At 42.2% G+C, this 22,365-nt stretch overlaps 1 protein-coding gene, 1 non-coding gene and 1 pseudogene across 2 annotated transcripts; 1 reads left to right on the plus strand and 2 right to left on the minus strand.

Moving 5' to 3' along the window:
* Positions 1-7,830: 7,830 nt before the first annotated feature.
* Positions 7,831-8,675, minus strand: LOC148916716 (uncharacterized). The gene is made up of 2 exons (XM_089052266.1): positions 8,228-8,675; positions 7,831-8,177 (listed from the first exon to the last, which is right to left on the minus strand). The coding sequence occupies exons 1-2, from the start codon at positions 8,673-8,675 to the stop codon at positions 7,831-7,833; spliced, it is 795 nt and encodes a 264-aa protein (XP_088908392.1).
* Positions 8,676-14,182: 5,507 nt separating this feature from the next.
* On the plus strand, positions 14,183-20,086 carry LOC103328423 (uncharacterized; annotated as a pseudogene).
* LOC148916717 (small nucleolar RNA R71) lies at positions 15,237-15,343 on the minus strand. The gene has a single exon (XR_016127548.1). It is a non-coding gene; the product is annotated as a small nucleolar RNA R71 (small nucleolar RNA).
* Positions 20,087-22,365: the final 2,279 nt, after the last annotated feature.

Below are 22,365 nucleotides of genomic sequence, written 5' to 3' on the forward strand. Positions count from 1 at the left end.
TGGATTTTTCTTACAATCTACCACTACTCCTAGGAAAGCATGTAAAGGTATTGAAAGTGCATTACAGGAAAAATAAGTTGCTCCGTGGGAGGCTTTTGTTTGGTGCTGGACCCTTTGAACGTGGTCTTGAGCTTAGTATTTATAGGAGGAGTCCTGGAGGGCCAATCGAGGCTAAAAAAAGATCTGCCTGATGGCTTGAAAATATCTGCATGGTGGAGTCTGATTGGGGCAAGTGGGTAGTCAAATCGGCATTTGGGATCGTGAAGCATGGTGGTGTGACCCCCATAATTCTCGGCAAATCTCGCCACCGCCCTGATCGTGGGCTCTGCACTCTTGGCCGTGGGAACGCATTTAATGCTCTGTCCAGTGGTTGGTGATTTAACCTCAAGCCGTGAGAATGCATTGTGAGAATGTTTGCGCCTAACCACTCGATTCCTGTTACCAAATCCGACTTCAATCACTTCCTTTCGCCTCGTGCATTAAATGCTTCTTGCACCCAGTGGTTTTGCTGTGGCGGTCGAGGCACTACTTCATTAAATGGGGTGTGGGACCCTAAGGCCACGTGGCGATTTAACCATAGTATCTTTGGCCGTGTCTCTCATGGACCTCGGCCTCGGCCCATAATGCCGTGGTTGTGAGGCCGAGAAGATCCTCGCCTCGATTTTCTTCTGCTTTAAAAGGTTAAATGTTTGACAAAACGTGGCCGTTTCACCATGAACAGTGCCACGGCCGAGAAGAGGTCCCTTCGACGACCGTGATTTATTTAGGCACAAACACATGCTGGTTCGAAGGGTGCTTCTGGCAGCTCGCAGGCTAATATTCCTTGGTTCCTTGAGTGTTTCTTGCTTGGAACTTGCTCCCTCCATGTGCTGGAACCTCCCAACAGCTTTGTTCAATGAACCTGCAGGCCTTCCTACGTGGCTTCTATTTTTCCAACAAAGGGCTGAGGCTTTTGAGGCTGGTTTTTGGAGTTTTGTATGGGCCAAAGTGATTCCTTAAGCAAGTGGTCTTTTTTGTTAAACAATGGGCTTTTGGGTTGTGTCAATAGGCTATCTTGCTTGGGCTATTGGGCTATTTTTTTACTCTTGTGCTCACCCACATATTTGAGCCTAAGAAATGGGCTTGAGTCTTGAGGCTCCCAAGCAACCCGAGACTTTCCATTTCTCCGCCCATCAATAGGCCTCATGTTGATTTATTACCCCATACCACAACCCACTCAAGCAAGCCCCGGGTATTTGAGTGGCTTGGGTCCACTTAGGCTTGTAGCGTGGTTGGGTGTGAGATAACGATTTTGTGCTCGGCATGGCATGTTGCTTGACATGTTTTAATTCATTGTCCTTGAGAAAGGCTGCGAGAATTAATTTTGGCATGGGCTTGTAGAGCTGGTATATTTTATCTCAACCCCTAGCATGGCGAATTTATTTGGCATGGCAAGTGAACTGCAACTGCAACTCGCAAGTGAACTACAATTATTAATTTTCGTGTACTCCACTTTACGCCTTTTCTTAATAGAGTGTCGTTTTGGGTTGATAATTTATTCGGGCCCAACCATGGATTTTTTGAGCCTCAACATTAGCCCCCTTAATTATAAGGGCCATGGACAGGTGCTGGAATGGGCCGAATAATTAAACCTAAACCAAAAAATCATATTTGTATTTTTAGGAAACTTCTCCTCTTCCCGCGAGCAAAATGACGGCGTGTCATGATTATTTCCAGCAGATTATATGCAGCTTTCCCAACGCCAACCCTTCTTCTTCTTTTATTATATTTTCTTCTTTTTCTTCCCTTTCTTTCTCTTTTCTCACACTGCATACAAACTCCTTCCTATTTCCTTCTCTCTTTATGCACCAGACCAAAACTTCTCTTCGGCTATCTTCCCTTCGTTTTCCTTTGCTCTTCCGCGAACTCAAACCAAGTGAGAGAGTGCAATCAGGTAGGAATCACCCATCTCCAACCGCTGGGAAGAAAACCCGCAGTCCGACTCGACCTCGTTGTCCCGCCTTCATTCAAAAGGAACCCGCCACATCGGAAGGTTTTTCTTTTGTGTGGGTTTCGCCTTTAAATCCCCGATTTTTCTCCCCTTCTTGGTACATTCAAGGCCATCCTTTGGAAGATTCAACAAGGTTTGCCTTTTCTCCCGTTTCCCCTTAGATTTATTAGAGAATTTGTTGGGTTCCTCATACCCATGGATGTTCTTTTTCGTTTTGGCAACCAAACACCAAACCCCTCTTTACCCATCTTGTTACCGCTGCAACAAGAGTGCTCACGGAGTGGGTACTAGCAAGGAAGGGCCCGTGCTATTTTATGAGTTTCTTTCTTCTTTGATTTGCTCGAGCTGCTGGCTTGGGTTTCTCCCCCTTTTCCCTTTTCTTCACTTTTATTTTGCATGGGCTCCCTCTTTGTATGCGAAAAGGCTAATCTTGGCATGGTGTGCTTTTTCTTTTGTTTATTTATGTGCAAGTATATACGTCTCGGGCATAGGTGAGGTGCTGGAAGCCTTGACGCTTTCTGCTGGAACCTTCAAATCCTCGTCTTCTAACTTGGGTCTGTGCTTCTGTCTTAGCCTTTTGGTAAATGACTTTGCCAACCTTGAGTATTTTAGAATGGGTGTAGACTGGTGCTTGGCCCAGGCTTTCTTTCCTTGAGAACACATGCCTGATCAATCATGGATTTTTGTCTGTGTTGCTTGTGGAGAATAGAAACTGACAGAGTGCATGTTTTGTACTGCCTAGTTGAATTTTTTTTTTTTTTAATTTTGAGAAAGGATTGGCTTGTCATGCTTGTTGATCATGGAGTGAGACTTTTACTTGTCATGAGCTTGAATTTTTTAAATTGCATGTTCGCTTGGATGAGGTCAACTAGCCATGCTTGACACGTATCTTATGTGTGCTAATTCCATCTTGCTTCTTTCCATATTTCTATGCGCAGGTAGTTATTGTTTTGCCAAGGGTTATCATGACATCCATTAATCCATCATTAGGGATCATCTCTATTCCATAGATGACAGATTAAAAAGAGGGAGACTGCCTCCTTTGCTTAAGAGCGCTGAGGAAGATATAATCATTAATGGGGAGCCAGCGCTGGAAACAACTCCAGTGGTTGATCCCGCATCCATATCGAGATGCTGCATAGAGATGGGCCTATTTCCGGTAGTCCCTTTATTCTTCCAATATCCGTGTGGCACCAGCAAGGGTTGGTCAGAGTGGGTTGACCATGAATTGAGGGACCACTCCACTTGTGACATTCTGAGTCGGGCAGGGGTGCTGGATGCCATCTTTATTTCTAAATCTTGTGACATTCATATTGAAGCCAAGATGCTCCGGCATGTGGTTAGGCGATGGAGTACTGAGACACGCATCTTTATCTGTTCATGGGGAGAGTTTGCTCCCACACTTGAGGATGTAGCCAATATTTTCCACCTCCCACTTTGCAGCAGCCAAGACCCCTTCCACATTGCGCTGACTCCAAAAGATAAACTAAAGCTTGAGACTTTACGAAAAGGTGCCCTGACTTCTCCTAGCACTTCCCTGCGGTTTAGCAACTGGATACAAATTTTTAGGGATGTTAATAGGAATGAGCCGTGTTGCCTTGCAGCGTTTATATCATTATGGCTTGAAAGATTTATTTTCTGTGATTTTTCTCAAGACTGTCTGCACGAGTGGGTATTTCCTTTGGCATTGGCAATAGCACATGGCAGCGTGCTTCCTCTAGCCCCTATGTTCTTGGGGCACCTATATCGCTTGCTTGACCAGGTCCAAAATCTTGAGAAAGGGGCAGCAGGAACCATGGCTGTGGAAACTTTCCTGAATTCTAGCTTCCTGCAAGTCTTTTTATGGGAACGCTTCCAAGGGATAGAGGTATCCCCACTTCCCTACTAGAAGGCTAAGGCACTTGTTGATTCTAATGAGGGTTCCTACGTACCAAAGAGTCTCCTTTTAATTTGCAGGTGGTCACGATGGATGCAAAGGAAGGGCTAGAATTTCCTAGAGCTGCTGGATGATGTTGAGAGATTTATTTTTCGCCCTTACTGTGCTCTAATGGAGGGATTTAAATGCATACCCTTCTATGCTGATTCTGATGATCTAGTTGGGGCCCCAATAATGACGGCACGAGGCTGTCAATTGCCAAGGGATGCGTTGCTAAACGCTGCGTGCCTTCCTTTGCCTACATTGGGTGACGACCACCTGGAAACTTCTGTGCATTATTCACCTTACCGAGTCAGATGATAGCTTGGGTTTAATCAGGGCATACCTTTCACCTATCCATGGAAAGCCTTCCTCATTACATAGAGTTTTTTGGACCGAGGACCACGTGCAGGGAGATGGCAGACCTCTTGCACTTGCTTTGGCCAACAAAGAGCGTGCTGGTGGTATTTCGAAAGCTTACCAAAGCTACTGGAATCGCTGCTTTGCTTCATTTAGTCGATTCCACGCTGCCCATTGCGATCAATTACTTCCCACCATAGTTCGTCATGCCCGCTTAGTGTCAGAAGAGAAGGCCATTTCCTTGAGTGAGAAGCGGAATCTGCCCTTTACTTCCAAAAGCGGAGAGATTGTTGGTGATTTTTCGAAGCTAAAGCGGAAGTTGGAGAAATTGGGCTCTCACAACACCGTGAAAAGTATCGCACATGGGAAACGGAAGCGGGAGGAGAGCTGCAGCATTGAGAAAAGACAAGTTGTAAAGGGACCTAAAAAATTCATCCCCAAGGTAGCAGCAAGTGGTCCCCCTAGCTCAAAAAAAGGTGCCTTGCCAAAGCCTTTACCATAGCAAAGCCTATAGCTTCCGACAAGAGCGAACAAGCAATGTCGAAGCTTCGTCTCCTCGTAGTAAGTCTCGCCATTCTTTTGCTACATTTTTGTTTCCTTCCCTTTATATATATATATATATATTATTTTATTTTACAGGTACTTCCCAAAATAAAGGCAAAGGTAAGGAAGTTCCCGTGATCCCGAAGCGTCGAAGCATGTGCATTCTTGAAACACGGTTTGCCAATACCCGCAAGAACAAAGGCGAAGACTCAGGACCTAAGGTAGTGGTAACGGTTGATGATGATGATGATGATGGCAGCGATGAAAGTGGTGCTGCATAGACTGAGATTAGCACCCATAGGCAAGAGAGCACTCACGGTACAAGTGGCATGGATGAGGACCTTGATGAAGACCAATACTATAGCCATGATGAAGACACATATCAGTATTTTAACACTCACTTGGAGGAGCCAGATTCCTCAGATACACTTCTTGAATTGGCTAGTGACCGTGGGTAGCGTGTTGACATTGAATTGGTATCAAATGACCCTCTCGCTTGTTTTACTTGGTACATTTACGTTGCATACTGCCTGTTGTGTCCTGTAATTCATACTTCGCTCTTTCTGCAGGTTGGCCCATCGCTTGAGGACACTACAGGTGACTCATCGGAGGCCGGCTTTGACTTTCCCTATACTCAAGGTTGCTGATGTTGTCCTGGGTCTTCCATCAGTGCAGCCTCCTACTCCTCTTATCTTGGGCACACCCAACATGGCTGCCGACACCTCTCTGCCACTTCCAGCAGTTCTTCTTCCTACTTCTCCTATCTTGGACACACTGACATGGCTGCCGACACCTCTCCGCCACTTCCAGCAGTTCTTCCTCCTACTTCTCCTATCCCGACACACCTGACATGGCTGCCGACACCTCTCCGCTACCTCCAGCAGTACTTCCTCCCACTTCTCCTATCCTGGGCACATCTGACATGGCTGCCAACACCTCTCCGCCACTTCCAGCAGTTCTTTATCCTACTTCTCCTATCCTGGACACACCGACATGGCTGCCGACACCTCTCCGCCACCTCCAGCAGACTTCCTCCTACTTCTCCTATCCAGGCACATCCGACATGGCTCTGACACCTCTCCGCCACTTCCAGTAGTTCTTCCTCCTACTTCTCCTATCCTGGACACACTTGACATGGCTTCCGACACCTCTCCGCCACTTCCAGTAGTTCTTCCTCCTACTTCTCCTACCCTGGACACACCGACATGGTTGCCAACACCTCTTCGCCACCTCTAGCAGACTTCCTCCCACTTCTCCTATCTTGGGCACATCCGACGTGGTGGTGGCACCTCTCCGCCACTTCCAGAAGCCGCCTCACGCTGAAACTATTGATGACAAACCACAAGGATGGTGATGCTTTTATCGCAGTACCTCCGGGGGGCATTTATCCGACAAAAGCATGTCTTGGTAGGATTGGGAGAATTCTTATACGACATTCAAAGCCCTTTTTGACGACAGTGCCACGATTCTTCGATCCATCGACGAGCTTCTTCCACTTTGCCACAAATTCAATGATTATGTGGCATTCCAAGGCGCACTTGTGTATCCAGAGACGGTTGCAATCTTGAGAAAATTCATTGACAAATACGGGAGTTTTATGGAAGCTTCCGACATCACCTCCTCTTTCTCAAGGTGTGCTGCCTTTTGAGCCCTTGGCTTAGTGCTTCACGAGATAGACACCATGCAGCTTCTTGATATCACTGATCACAGGCTATTTTGCTGGTGGGATGCGATATGTGAGGCCATGACTTTGGGCTTTCATGTGGATTTCCTTCTTAATCTCGTGAAGGACCTAGCACGTGCCGTCTTCGGGGCGCTGGCCATTCACAACATGGCATTATCACATGGTTCTGATGAGATAAGGGCTGCTGCCAACCCCTTGAATATTAAACAACGAGAATTACATGCCCTTCTTATTGCTAAAGGCGTTTCACGACAAGGTCGAATGTGTGGAGGCAAGAACAGAGTGTCTCCTATGGCTTCCTCCATCTTCTTCGGGCATTCCCCATAGCTTCAAGGTATTTAACTCATTCCTTATTTATTTATTATTATTATTTTTTTATCATGCTACCTCTTTCAGCATCAGCTATCTTTAATATATACCTCCCTTCTTTAACATGCGTAGTTTTATTTCTTCCTGTCGCGACTGTGTATTTTCTTTTGAACATTCTAGCAACTATGACTTTGTGATGTAATATTGAACCGTTAGAATTTGTATTATTTTCTAGATGCTTTGAGACACATTGCAATCTGCGTTTCTTATATATATATATATATATATATATGTTGCTTGGTTGGATATAAGTCTGTTTCTGTGAATTGCTTGAGATTCTCTGATAGGTTGGGTATCTTTGAAAACAAGGTACATGCTGTCGAAATTTCGACAGGAGCAGAATTTCTAAAGTTTCTTTTGCATGGTTTATCTAACATCTGAATTGAAAAACAGCCGTGTTTTTCTTGAAAAAGGGCAAGCTGGTACGTGCATGATTCTTACCAAGGTTTTTATAAAACTCCTAGGTGTTATGCGTATCATGTTGTTCCAACACCAAAAGGTTGCATGTTTTTTTTTTTGTTTTTTTTTTTTGGTAATAGCTTGACTTTGCATTCTTTATATTATTTTGCTTGGGCCTGGTATTTTTCGCCCGTTCGGGACCCCATTGAAGTAGCTTTGCTTGGCATGCCCTACTGCTAAGTGCATGCTCTTTTTTTTGTTTTTGCTTTTTGTTTTTAGTTTTTTGGTTTTTTTAAAGGATATTTGGAAACATGTAAGTAACAGTAAAACTTCAAGAACATGACACCCCTTTTTTTTTTTTTTTTTTTTTCAAAATATTCGTTCATTTTCACTACAAAGCCCTTGCTACCATGACGGTGCATCATACAAAAGTGTCTTTTTTTCAAAATATGAAGGTAAGACAGAAGGAATTCATATTTAAACAAAGGGAAATACGATAATAAAAGGTGCTGGGCATAAAATTAACTTAGCAGTAGTAAGACTTGAGCCACTTCCCGTTGATAGGATTCGTCAGATGCCTTCTTTGACAGAGACCAAGCGATAATAACCGCTGCTGTAGACTTCTTTGACTGCAAATGGGCCTTCCCATTGCGGAGCAAACTTGGAAGGTCCCGACACTTGTCTTCTCACATGCTCCACGACTTTTAGCATGAGGTCTCCTTGTTTGAAGGCTCGGGGCTTGACTGTCTTGTTATAGGCTTGGGCTACAGCTTTGTGGTATAGCACTGTCCTTCTTTTGGCTTCCGCTCTTTTTTCATCTAATGCTTCGAGATCCAGCAGGCACCACTCCAAGCACGACTTTGTATCCCATTCGAGGTTGTTAATAGCTGCTACTCTGGCAGTGGGGATGGTAATCTCTACCGGTGAAATGGCATCGGACCCATACACAAGTGAATAAGACGAGAACCTGTGGCTCTTCTTGGAGAGGTGCGGTAAGCCCATAAAGCATCCGGCAGGTGAACACTCCAACCTCCTTCATACTCATAGACCACTTTGCTTAGGATCCTCAATAAAATTTTGTTTGTGGCCTCTGCTGGACCATTTTCTTGTGGGTAATAGGGCGTGGAGCGACGATGCTTGACATCATAGCCACTAAGCGTCGAGCTCACTTGCTTATTGACAAACAGGGTGCCATTGTCGGTGACAATCTTATACGGGATCCCAAATCTGCATACGATATATTCACGGATGAAATTTGCGACGGCAGCCCCCGTGGCCTTTCGAAGAGGAATCGCCTCCACCCACTTTGTGAAGTACTCAGTGGCTGTGAGGATCCATATGTAGCCGTCAGATGGTGGATGGATAGTCCCAATCAAGTCAAGCCCCCAAGTGTGGAAGGGCCAAGGAGTGCTCATGTCCTACAGCAGCGTGGGGGGTTTGTGACTTAAATTGGCGTGGACTTGGCATGTGTGGCACTTCTTCACAAAGTTGTATGCGTCATTCTTCATTTTAGGCCAATAATACCTAACACTCAGCAGCTGCCGGTGAAGCCTCTTCATTACTTGGTGCTCACCACATTCTCCAGCATGAATTTCTTGCATGGCTCACCATTAAACCCTTTGTGGTAGAGAGTTGACCCATCTATGAAGTACCTTTTCATTGTCCTTTTGAGCTTGCGTGCATCCTTGGGATTGGTTGGCAGGACTCCGTTGATGAAGGATGCCAAGTACGGAGCCCTCCAATCCTCCGTAAATAAGATGGTGAATGATTCTTCGGTGGAGGGTATCATTGCACACTTGGGACAATTGGCTTGAATTTTAGCTGCTTGTTTCCTCATTTCTGGCCAGTAATAACCCTTACATTACAAACGCAGATACAAGCTGATCATTGGCTCCAAATTGCAAGTGACCTCATGTACCTCTTGGAGCTTCACTCGTGCTTCTGTTGTCCCTATGCAGCGGGTCAAAATACCTCATGGAAGGCGTCTGTATAGTTCCCCAAAGATGATCGCATAATCTTTCAATTCTTTGATGTCGCTTCCTTTACCTATTTTTTCTTTCACAGGCTTCCTCCAGTCATCCTCTTCCAGCTACTCCTCTTGAGCCATTGCTTCGATCAATGACATGTCTTTCTTGATCACGGCAATATTGGGTTGTTCTTCAACAAATGAGAGCTTCGATCCCAAAGTGGCCAACGCATCAGCATATCTATTAGTAACCCCAGGAATATGTTCTAACACTTCTTGTTTGAAAGAACGAACAAGCCTTTCAGCAACGATATGGCGTCAATGTTGGCTCTTTCATAGCGAAATTCCCTTGTAATTGACTCAGCACTAGGTTTGAGTCTCCAATAATTTTAATTCTTTCGACACCCATCTCCCTTGCTGTGGACATCCCTGTGATGAAAGCCTCGTACTCTGCCATATTGTTTGTACATGGGAAATTTAGCTTGAATGAGAGAGATGTGGCCTGCCCCTCGGGATTAACAAGCACCGCACCTGCTCCTCCACCTTTCGATGTAGAAGACCCATCAAAGTAGAGGGTCCACGGTTCCTCTTCGGTAACAACATCAACTATTTTCGACAGCTCCCCCAGACTTCTTTAGAAAGCATTGATTCTTCTACTTCGGGAAATAGAGCCAGCATGTCAATCACAGCTTGTCCCTTGATGGCTTTTAGGGTGGTGCATGTTTTATCAAATTCGGATAGCTGTAGCAACCAACGGGCAAGACGTCTAGATAACACCGGCCTTATGAGCAAGTATCTTACGGGGTCAGACTTCACTATGAGTTGCAACTTGTGAGCAAGGAAATAATGTCGCAAGCGCTGCGCGGCATAAATAAGAGCAAGACACAAGAGTTCGGTTTTCGGGTGCTCTCATAGTGGGCAGCTTGGTGATCATTTGTTGCACTTGCTGATAGGCCTCTTGGCATTCCTTACTTCATTTGTACGGCTTGCCCTTCTTGAGTAAGGGGGTAAAAACACTCATAGTGGCAGCAAGACCTTGGATGAAGCGTCGAATATACGACAATCTTCCCATGAAGCTTTTCAGTTCCTTTAGGTTTCTAGGCGGTGCGAGAGAATTTATGGCTCTAGTCTTTTCGGGGTCCACATCTATGCCATGCTGGTGTACTTGAAACCCCAAGAATTTATCGGATGAAACCCCGAACGCACATTTCTTTGGATTCATCTTTAATCCATACAGCCGACACCTTTCTAGCACCCGCCTCAAAACTTCCTGATGGCTTTCTCTGGTTTTGGACTTCACCACAAGGTCATCCACATAGTGCTCGACTTCTTTTCCCATCATGTCGTGAAACACCGCTGTCATGGCTCTTTGGTAGGTAGCGCCAGCATTCTTGAGACCGAATGGCATGACCGTGTAATAAAAATTCCCATATGGTGTTCGAAAGGTTGTCTTCTTAGCATTCTTGGGTGACATCTTGATCTGATTGTAGCCACTAAACCCATCCATGAATGACAGCAAGCCTTGACCCGAGGTTGAATCAATCAGGATATCCATGTTGGGCAGTGGGAATTCATTCTTTGGGCAAGCTCGGTTGAGGTCTCGATAGTCCGTGCATACTCTAATTACTCCGTTCTTCTTCTTCACAGGAACAATATTTGCTAACCATGTTGGATGCTTGATTGGCTTAATGAACCCAGCGGCCAGCAGCTTTTCGATCTCCACTTTGATATGCTTTTCAATTTCGGGATGAAAATTCCTCCTTGGCTGCACAATGGGCTTTGTACCGAGCTCAATATTCAAAGTGTGACTTACTAAGTTTGGGTTTAAGCCAGGCATTTCCTCGTAGCTCCAAGCGAACACATCTTGGAATTCCTTTAGCAAAGATACCATGGCCTCCTTCTCTTCATTTGTCAAATGAACGCTGATGGAGATGGGCCTTGGGGCAGAGGGATCCTCACTCAAATCAATTGTTTCTAGCTGCTCAGCTACCGCTGTCGATCCATCTTGAATGTGTCTAGGTGCTGTCATCGGCTCTTGGAAAACACAAGGCATGGGTGCCTTGTCATCGGGACCGTTACGGCTGTTTGCTTGCACTACTTATCCTCCATACTCGGGGCTTTCCCATAAGACACGGTCAAGCCCCCAACCCCGTCATAAGCGGTACACGGTACGCCCATCGGGCAGCGTCACTTTCGAGCATTGGGGATGATCATAGGCATGGTTGTTGACCTTCGAGTGCCTCTTCCTCTCTCGATTGACAATGGTGATGAGCTCCTCATTGCTTAGATCACGAATTTCAATCCATGAAGGAAGGTAGGTCCCGAAATCCTTGGATGGGTTGCTTCCAAAGACTGTGCATTCATGCAGAATTCTGCCTCGAGTTGTGAGCTTCATCTTTGTTGAACAGTGCTTGATTTCCAGGTATGCGTAATGGCCTCAGCCCAATCCTTCCCTTCACACATTGATGATAAGTAGAGACCACAAGTTTATGCAAAGCATGGTAAGCCACATCCACATCTATGACATAGAACTTGGTATGTGACCGAATCGGCCCAACCTTCAAATTTACTTGCACGTGTCCGACTGTGACTTCACTCTTATTCCCGAAACCGCTGATGCGTGTTTGTGATTGGACAATTTTGGATAATGGGATACCAGCTGCCGTAAGCACAGACAGAGGTAATATGTTGATAGAGGAACTCAAGTCTACCAAAGCTCTTCTTATAAACACATCGTTGATTTGTCCCTCACTACTACATTTTACTATTTGCGCAACAAACCAAATTTCGTCGCACAAGAGACATTTGCGCGACGAAAAATGTATACGGTAGGGCAAAATCTTATAATGTTTGCGCGACGAAACATTTCACACGCAAAATCAATTTGCACGACAAAAAAATAAATCATCGCGCAAACCAGGCAGAAAAAACGCGGGCCAAGTTTTATTGGTGCGAAACAATTGCGCGACGAGAACTATTGTCGCGAAACAAACTTTGTGAGACGAAAAACAGATACGTCGCGCAATGTAAAAAGGCAATTTTGTGGGGCCAAAATCTTGCGCGACGAAACTATTCTTGCACAACACAAGAGTTTTTCCGTCGCGCAAAAAGCGGAAGTAGTTTTTGGCTCCAAAATCGTGTGACCAGGCACCATTCGTCGCGTAGAAATTAGATGTCGGCTGCTTGTTGCGGGATGAGATTGTGATTTTGCACGACGCATTTTGTCGCTTTGCGCGACGCAAACTTATGCGACGAAAAAGTTGTCGCAGTGGCGCTAAAATTGATGTCGGATCGCACTTGCGCGACGAAAATTTGAATTTGCGCGATTTAATCTGAAGTTTTGCGTGAGGAAATATGATCTTTGCACGACGAATTCTTGCGTGACGAATAATGCTTTCGCGCAGAAAGGTTAGTCTTCTTCAAATTTGAGTTTTGCCATGGCAGAGGCGAGTCGAGAATTTCTGCCATCATGCCGCTTCCTCTGCTTCCTCTGCTGCTCCTTCTCCTAGGAATTCACTACAATTAGTAGGTGAGTATATTTTGTTGTTAGTTTGAGTGTATTCATGTGAAATCAAACTAATGCTATTAATTTCGTTCTCTGTAGAGATATTTGGTGTGATTAGCAATTGGTGGAGAACAATTGAGAAGGTATTTTATTTGTTTAATATTTGAATAATTTAAATTAATTACATTGTGTTAAACTTAGGTTGTTATGTTATTTTTTGTGGTTACATTGTGTGTGATGGAACATGATATATTCATATTTTGCATATATAATCTGTCTTTATTTGCATTGTTTTCATGTGAAATTGGTTAGTTTAATGTGCTTGGTGAAGATTTTGTAGGAAATCATACCTAGCAAGGCTTTGGAGCAAAAACTATAATTTTGGAAGCTTAAGGGATCAAAATGGGTGGAGTTATCATCTCAACAAAATCTCAAGAAGTCACTCTGTCATTTCATCAAACACCTGGGGTGCATCTGTGCAAGTGTCAATTTATATCCTCAACTGGTCTCAGTGACCAGCGCCAGAGAGATTGAGTTAGAGAAGCTTACCATCACATTAATGCCTCTCTCATGAAGAAGAACCCAACGTAAATTGCTGATACTGTAGGAATGGTGGGTTGCATCATCTGAGCAATTGCAAGAGATGCTAGATGACAAAATAATGAGATGGTCAATATGAATGAATTGCACTATTGTCATCATTAAAAGCTGATTGGCTTAACAATTGTTCACAATTGTTGGTTACCTTTTTGATTGAGCCACCATGGTCACTACTTTTGGAGCAAAGCGTGGGTATCACTGGACCCTTGAGCATACTTTCCTATTTTTCCTTTAAAACCCCAAAGCCAATTCCCTCTTTGACTTGAAGCCGCATGTAACTTCCTTTTGAGAATAGGTATTGGTTTTTCTCATACATTCCTGTTTTTCCTTTCCTTCCTAAATAAATATTATCTTCCTTATTTTTGGAGGAGTCCCTTGGCCTATAAATACAAAGCTTTAACCTAATAGCCAAAGAATCTTTTTCCACCATCGTTTTCTCTACCATATTTTTCCACCAACTTTCATACAACCAGAGAAATATCAGAGGAAGCCAAGAATTTGCTGCTGCATTATTTGAGGAGCTTTTGAAGGTGTTCCTGTGAAGATTCTGAAGATCAAGTCCATTGGCCAAATTGGCTTTATGACAATAATTCTCTTGTTTATATTTTCTTCTGTCATGAACTAATTTCCCTTGCTAGGGCTACGATGTAGCCTAACCATGAATACTCAATTTTTATAGTTATATTAATTCCTTATTATTATCCCATGTTGATTATTTGTTACTGTTTTAATGATTTAAATATCTAGCTAATATTTAATTGATGATCCAAGCGGAGACCGAGAGGAGATGTTTGGTGTTTGCTTCTTGTAACAAATACCATGACTTGAATGAGTACCCGAGAGGGACTAACATGACTCATGCAGTTTTCTTGTAGGTTCTCATAAAACTTAATGGGTTCTTAGTTTTCTAAATCCGTTGCTCGAGAGAGAATGGGTTGTTAATTGAGAATACTTTTGGTTGAGCCCGAGAGGGGATATCGAATGAATTAGGAGAAACCAACTGTCAACAGGGATAGTAATTAGGGTTAATTGGCTATAAGAATTAAGTAGAATTGGTTATGGTGAAATCGGATGCTCTAGTGTCTCATCATCTTAATTTTCTATCGTTAATTAAATTGTTATTTTCATAATTGTTTTAGTTTTCTTGAATCAATCAATCTTCTTAATTAACTGTTCAAATAAACTTCTAAATTAATCATAGTTGGTAGTTAATAGGAAATTACAGTCTTCGTGGGAACGACACTTTACTTATTTCTATATTACTTGTACGAATTGTGCGCTTGCAATAATTTCACAACAAGTTTTTGGCGCCGCTGCCGGGGACTGTTTTATTTTCTATTAATATCAATATATTTTAATTCTGAGTTTGATTTGAATTTCTTCTTTTTGTTTCAGGTACTTTGATCCGTGTATGCACCGTTCTCGTACCCTAGAACTCATACCACTTGACCTAGAAATCGAACGTACGTTTCATAAGCGGAACAAAGGAAACGAAAAGCACACTTTGGTGGAACCACCATCCACACCTATGGCGGAGGAAGCAGAAAGAGCCGTGGGGGAATTTGGCCCCCAGTGGCAACTCCTTCAGCGATCCGACGTCCTGCTATTGCAACCAACAATTTTGAGATCAAACCAGCCATGATCACCATGCTGCAGAATTCATCTGTATTTTGTGGTCTACCGAATGAAGATCCCAACATCCATCTTGCGATATTTTTGGAGATTTGTGATACGTCCAAGTTCAATGGAGTAATTGACGATGCGATCCGTTTAAGGCTATTCCCCTTTTCCTTGAAAGATAAAGCCAAGCTTTGGTTACTGTCACAGCCACAAGACTCCATCCGTACTTGGGATGATTTATCTAAGAAATTCCTTGCTAAATTTTTCCCACCAGCCAAAACTGCAAAATTCCGACAAGATATCATGTCATTCGCTCAATATGATAAGGAACCTCTATATGAAGCCTGGGAATGATTCAAAGACTTATTGCGCAAGTGTCCTCACCATGAGCTCCCAACCTGGATTCAAGTTCAGACTTTCTACAATGGGTTGAGTCAAACAAGCAGGACACTAGTTGATGCAGCTGCTGGAGGGGCTTTAATGGCAAAAACGACTATCGAAGCATTTGAATTATTGGAGACCATGGCATCCAACAACTACCAATGGCCAAGTGAGAGAATGAATCTGAAGCCAGCTGGGGTCTTGGAAGTCGATGCTATGGCTTTGCTAACAGCACAAATTTCTAACCTTACTAAAAAAGTTGATTCTTTAAGTGTTAATTCTATAAACACTAGTACTAATTTTGGTTGTGAACTTTGTGCAGGCCCTCATCCAAGTTCAGAGTGTACCACAGGGAACCCATTTGCGTCTGCTGAGCAAGTCAATCAGGTTGGAGAATTGAATCGACAAAGGAATAATCCTTATTCCAATACATACAACCCCGGTTGGCGAAACCATCCAAATTTTTCATGGAGCAATACTCAGAATGTGCAAAGACCACCACCTGGCTTTCCGGCTCAAGAGAAGAAAATAAATTTGGAAGATGCTATTACTCAGTTGACTATGTCTACCACCCAATTCATGACTGAAACAAAAACTCAATTTCAGAATCAGCAAGCTTCTATTCAGAATTTGGAGGTGCAAGTTGGCCAATTAGCGAATGTCATAAGTGGAAGAAACCAAGGAGTATTTCCAAGCCAACCTGAAGTTAACCCGAAAAATCAAGAACAAGCAAAGGCAATCACTCTTCGCAAATGGAAGCAAGTAAATACAGCGATCGACTTGGAAAAAGAAGCATTAGAGTAAGAAAAAGAAGCTAAGAAGTCTGCGGCAGAAATGGGGCATGCATTTTCACCACCAATCACCACCACAGAAAAATCCCAAGAAGAAGAAAATTCTATACCAATTCCTTCTCTTCAATTGAAGCCATATGTCCCACAAATCCCTTTTCCACAGAGGTTGAGAAAAAATAAAGTTGATGGGCAGTTTGCAAAATTCTTGGAGATGTTCAGAAAGTTACAGATCAACATTCCTTTTGCTGAAGCTTTGAAACAAATGCCAAGTTATGCAAAATTCATGAAAGACATTCTCTCCAAGAAGAGGAAATTTGGAGAGCACGAGAAAATCCAACTAACAGAAGAGTGCAGTGCCATCTTACAACGGAAGCTTCCACCAAAACAAAAAGATAGAGGGAGTTTTAAAATTCCATGTACTATTGGAAATAATTTCTTTGAAAGAGCTTTATGTGATTTGGGTTCTAGCATTAACTTACTACCTTTATCTGTTGCTAAAAAGATTGGTATTGGTGAAATTAAACCCACTACTATTTCTTTGCAGATGGCGGACAGGTCAATCACATACCCAGATGGAATTATAGAAGATGTTCTAGTAAAGGTTGATACACTCATATTTCCGGCGGATTTTCTAGTTTTGGATATGGAAGAAGATTCTGACACGCAGCTAATTTTGGGCCGCCCATTCCTGATTACTTCACGACTCTGATTGACGTGGAAGAAGGCTTACTAACTTTGAGAGTTGGGAATGAACAAGCGACATTCAAAGTTTTTGAAGCAATTAAATTTCCAAGAGAAGCGGAGGATTGTTTTCACATGGAATTAATAGATGAAATTGCTTCAGACACATTTAAAAAGGAGAATCCGAGCCATCCATTGGAATCTACATTGGTCCATGCTGCTACCTCCCAAGATGACAACCCCATGGTTGCTGAATATGCCTTATATTTGGATGCATCACAACCATACCATCCAAGGCAAAGGAATCAGTTTGAACCACTAGGAGCAGCACCTCCTAAGGCTGCACCTTCTGTGATTGCTGCACCTACACTCACTCTGAAGCCATTGCCAACACATTTGAGGTATGCTTATTTGGGAACTTCTGAAACTTTACCAGTTATTATTGCTGCAAATTTGAGTGAAACTGAAGAAGAAAAAGTATTACGGGTTTTGAGAAAACATAAAACTGCAATTGGGTGGACAATCGCTGACATCAAGGGTATTAGCCCTTCTATGTGTATGCACCGAATACTAATGGAAGAGGAGCATAAGCCATCCGTGGAGCATCAACGCCGATTGAACCCCAACATGAAAGAAGTGGTTCGTGCAGAGGTATTAAAATTGCTTGATGCAGGTATTATTTACCCTATATCTGATAGTAGTTGGGTAAGTCCTACACAGGTTGTGCCAAAGAAAGGAGGGATGACTGTTGTAAAAAATGAAAATAATGAGTTAGTCCCAACAAGAACTGTTACAGGATGGAGAGTCTGCATAGATTACAGGAAATTGATTTCTGCAACCAGAAAAGATCACTTCCCACTGCCTTTTATTGATTAGATGCTAGAAAGACTTGCTGGGCATGCCTATTACTATTTCCTAGACGGATACTCAGGATATAATCAAATCCCTATCGCGCCTGAAGACCAAGAAAAAACGACCTTCACATGTCCATTTGGCACTTTTGCCTATCGTCGTATGCCTTTTGGGTTATGTAACGCTCGTGCCACTTTTCAGCGTTGCATGATAAGCATTTTCTCTGACATGGTGGAGCGATTTATTGAGGTATTTATAGATGACTTCTCTGATTTCGGTTCATCTTTTGATTCTTGTTTGGATAATTTGGCATTGGTGTTGGCAAGATGTGAAGAAACCAATTTAGTTCTCAATTGGGAAAAATGCCATTTTATGGTACAAGAAGGAATTGTGTTGGGGCATAAAATTTCAGCAAGAGGTATTGAGGTTGACCGTGCAAAAATTGAGACCATAGAAAAGCTACCACCCCCTTCTACAGTGAAAGTAATTCGAAGCTTCTTGGGACATGCTAGGTTTTATCGTCGATTTATTAAGGATTTCTCAAAAATTACAAAGCCTCTTTGCAAGTTGTTATTGAAGGATTCTGAATTCAACTTCGATTCAGACTGTTTGGAGGCATTTAATTTATTGAAGAAAAAGCTCACCACAGCACCACTCATTATGGCACCTGATTGGGAATTACCATTCGAGATTATGTGTGATGCCAGTGATTATGCTATTGGAGCTGTCTTGGGTCAAAGGAAGAATAAATTACTACATGTAATTCACTATGCAAGTCGTACATAAATGATGCTCAACTGAACTACGCCACTACGGAAAAGGAATTGTTAGCAGTGGTATTTGCATTCGATAAATTTCGTTCTTACCTATTGGGTGCGAAGGTAATTGTGTATACGGATCATGCAGCTTTAAAATTTTTGCTCGCCAAGAAGGAAGCAAAACCAAGACTAATTCGATGGGTTTTATTACTTCAAGAGTTTGATATTGAAATTCGAGATAAAAAAGGGTCTGAGAATGTGGTGGCCGACCACCTCTCTCGGCTAGTCCGTGAGGATGAAGTTATAGAAGATGTTGGGCCTATCCTAGAGACATTCCCGGATGAGCAATTATTTTCCATCAACTCTGAGAAAGAATTCATCACTCCCTGGTATGCAGATTTTGTAAATTACCTAGCTTGTGGTATTCTTCCCCCTCATATGTCTTTTTATCAGAAAAAGAAATTCCTATCATTTATTAAACATTATTATTGGGATGATCCATATTTGTGGAAGCACGGTCCTGACCAAATTATACAAAGATGTGTACCTGAGACAGATGGCTGGCATATTATTGCATTGTCATACTTTGGCATGTGGAGGCCATTATGGTGCTTCCAAGACTACGGCCAAGGTTCTACAATCTGGATTTTTCTGGCCTACTTTGTTTAAAGATGCTCAAGACTTTGTTGCAAGGTGTGATCCTTGCCAACGTACAGGAAATATCTCTAGTCGAAACCAAATGCCCTTGAATAATATTTTGGAGGTGGAATTGTTTGATGTTTGGGGTATTGACTTCATGGGTCCGTTTCCGGCATCATATGGGAATTTGTATATTTTGGTTGCAGTGGATTATGTATCCAAATGGGTCGAAGCAACTGCCCTACCCACGAATGACGCCAAGGTTGTGGTCAGATTTCTACGAAAGAATATTTTTACAAGATTTGGGGTCCCTCGTGCAATTATTAGTGATGGAGGTACGCATTTTTGCAATCGTCAATTTAATTCCCTTCTTGCAAAATATGGCATCACCTATAAAGTGTCTACTCCCTACCATCCGCAAACTAGTGGGCAAGTTGAAGTTTCGAATAGGGAATTGAAGAAAATCTTGGAAAAGACGGTGAGTGCCTCTAGGAAAGATTGGTCATTAAAATTGGATGATGCACTATGGGCTTATAGAACGGCGTTCAAAGCGCCAATTGGGATGTCACCATATAGACTTGTTTTTGGGAAAGCATGCCACCTTCCGGTGGAATTGGAGCATAAAGCGTTTTGGGCTATTAAAACACTCAATTTTGACATGAGTTCAGCAGGGGAGAAGAGGAAGTTACAATTGAATGAGCTAGAGGAACTTCGAAATGAATCGTATGAGAATGCGAAAATTTACAAGGACCGTACAAAGAAGTGGCATGACAAGCACATCTTGAAGAAGGAATTTTATGTGGGTCAAAGCGTTCTCCTCTACAACTCACGGTTGAAACTTTTTCCTGGGAAACTTCGCTCTCGTTGGTCTGGGCCATTCACGGTGTTAACAGTGTATCCTTATGGGACAATTGAAATCAAGAACGATCGTGACAGTACAACTTTCAAAGTTAATGGCCATCAACTCAAACCTTATGTGACAGCCGCATTTCTTGAGGAGGAGAGCACCGTCCTACTCGATGATCCCAAGTAAACGCATCCAAAAGTCGGGCTATTGACTCTAAACTAAGCGCTTGTTGGAAGGCAACCCAACTAGGTACCTTCGTTCCTTATCTTTTTAATTTTTATTTGTGTGTTTCCCTCGTTCATTTATTTTACTATTCTTTGTCCTTGCTCTTATTTTCTATTTAAACATTGAGGACAATGTTTCATTTAGGTTTGAGGTGGGTAACATTCATTTTAATTTTTAATTTTTTCGTTTTTAGTCTTTTTCGAGTCATGCAAAGCATTGGTGTTTATGTTTCGATAATACTGTTTTAATCTGTGGTAGAATTGAAGATTTGGCCCCGTTGCCTTCTTCAGTTTTTCGTGCTGAATCCAGCCATATAAGGCTCGTAATTTTCTGACTTTTCGTTTGGAAGTTATAGCTGTTTTTCTGAACAGGGGTCTGGAACTGGAATATTTCTGCGATTCTGTACTGTGTTCTGTATTTAAGATCAGTTTTCATGCAGTTCTAGTCTATTTTCTGGTATTTGGTCTAAAGAAAATTTATGCGTTTCTTTGTCTATTTTGTGAGCATATAAGGCTTGTCAAAATCCATGCAGTACTTTAAGAGATAATTGTTGAAAACTGATCTGAGGTCAAAATTGAAAAGAAGCAGTTTTTGTGAAACATAAATTCTAGTTAAAGTTGTCACTTTTCCTTGCTAATAGAGATGTATATGCCATGTTTTGATCATGAATGCTTTACTAACGTGTTGCCATGAAGGGTGATTGCATTATAATCTTTGCACTTCACAATACCATACTCGTAATGTTTTGGTGGACAAGGTTGCTATGCTCGAATGACTATGGAATATTAGTGGAGACTACCTTTGTGAGATAATTGAGCCAAAAGCCATTCTTTGAGAGGGGTTTCATTGTTTCTACTCTTAAACACTCTTCGATTTTATTCTTAATTAGATTGCTCTCATTAGGTTTGTATTGGATACTAAAGAATTTTCTTATTTTTGTAGGTATGTTGCTTCCAAGTTGGATGGACCATAAGAGATGATGTTAGGCTATGCATGTTTTCACCCTCTAAAAGACTTTTCATCCTACCCCTTTGTGTGCGTCATTAACCCCTTTGCAACCAAACACTTAGCCCTTCCTTCATCACCCCTACTATCTTTTAACCTATATAACCCGTTTCTAAGCCATACCTTATAGCTTAGGATGTGCCAAAGTGATGAAAATAAGAAGATTGAGCTCTACACCAAAGAATTGGCGTGTACCGAGGTGTTTGTGCAAAAATTGCAAGAAAAGAAATATAAGAAAAGAAAAGAAAATATTTTGCAAATCAAAAGAATAAAAGTTCAAAATCACTCCAAACGGAGTAGAAAATATGCACAATCCCTGGATGCTGAGTGGTACAAAAAGTCAAAAGGAGCTGGCCGTATATGTGATTGTGAATAATGCTTTGGTATGTCCTAAGTTTTTTTTATTCCTTTCCTTTCTTTCTTAACCCGAACCTAGCCTTTCATTACAACCAAAGTAAAAGACCTAACTGATCTTTTGGGAAATCTTGCTTGGAGGAGAGGTATGTACTCTAGTTCTTAGTATTCAATTCTTTTCATGAGACATTATTTTCAGAAATTGCTATTCTTCAAGCTAAGCATATGTGTTAATATTTGATTTCCATTACATATCTTCATACACATATGTGACATTTGAGTGTAAGCCTAGGATTCTGAGAGAAAAATTATAGAGTGATATCCGGTGAGGATTAGAGTCAAGGCGAAATAATTCCATGGTATTCGAGTGTGGTTGTCTTTAAGCTTTGATGTTATGAGTTTTGGTATTACACATTACACTATGATGCCATTTACTCAAAGTGGCATATCTTTAGTGATGCAAATGTGATTGGCATGCATTGATTTTTATTAGCCTGTTAAAGTGGTGTCTTTAACGACTTTGTTTTGTAGTAAACGTTTGTGGGTATCGTGACTGGTAAACCCTCGGAGACACAACTCCTCCTACTGGGGACACCTAGAGGTTTAACTCGCTTGTGGCACACGCTAAGTGCCATCGAGTTTACCTGCGAAAGTGGTTTAGTTAGTTTTTCGTTTTGTTTTGTTTTTGTTTTTATTTCTAATTTTGCTCGAGGACTAGCAAAAGATAGGTTTGAGGTAGTTTGATATATTCATATTTTGCATATATAATCTGTCTTTATTTGCATTGTTTTCATGTGAAATTGGTTAGTTTAATGTGCTTGGTGAAGATTTTGTAGGAAATCATACCTAGCAAGGCTTTGGAGCAAAAACTATAATTTTGG

This window comes from Prunus mume, linkage group LG5, assembly GCF_029339155.1.
Source record: "Prunus mume cultivar Tortuosa linkage group LG5, ASM2933915v1, whole genome shotgun sequence".
NCBI lineage: Eukaryota > Viridiplantae > Streptophyta > Magnoliopsida > Rosales > Rosaceae > Prunus > Prunus mume.

Bases quoted from the DNA above. Each gene is read 5' to 3' on its own strand.
- LOC148916716 (XM_089052266.1), bottom strand. From the start codon at position 8,675: ATGAGCACTCCTTGGCCCTTCCACACTTGGGGGCTTGACTTGATTGGG. The intron at 8,178-8,227 runs GTTCTCGTCTTA...TTTCACCGGTAG, and splicing joins CTCTCCAAGAAGAGCCACAG to AGATTACCATCCCCACTGCC.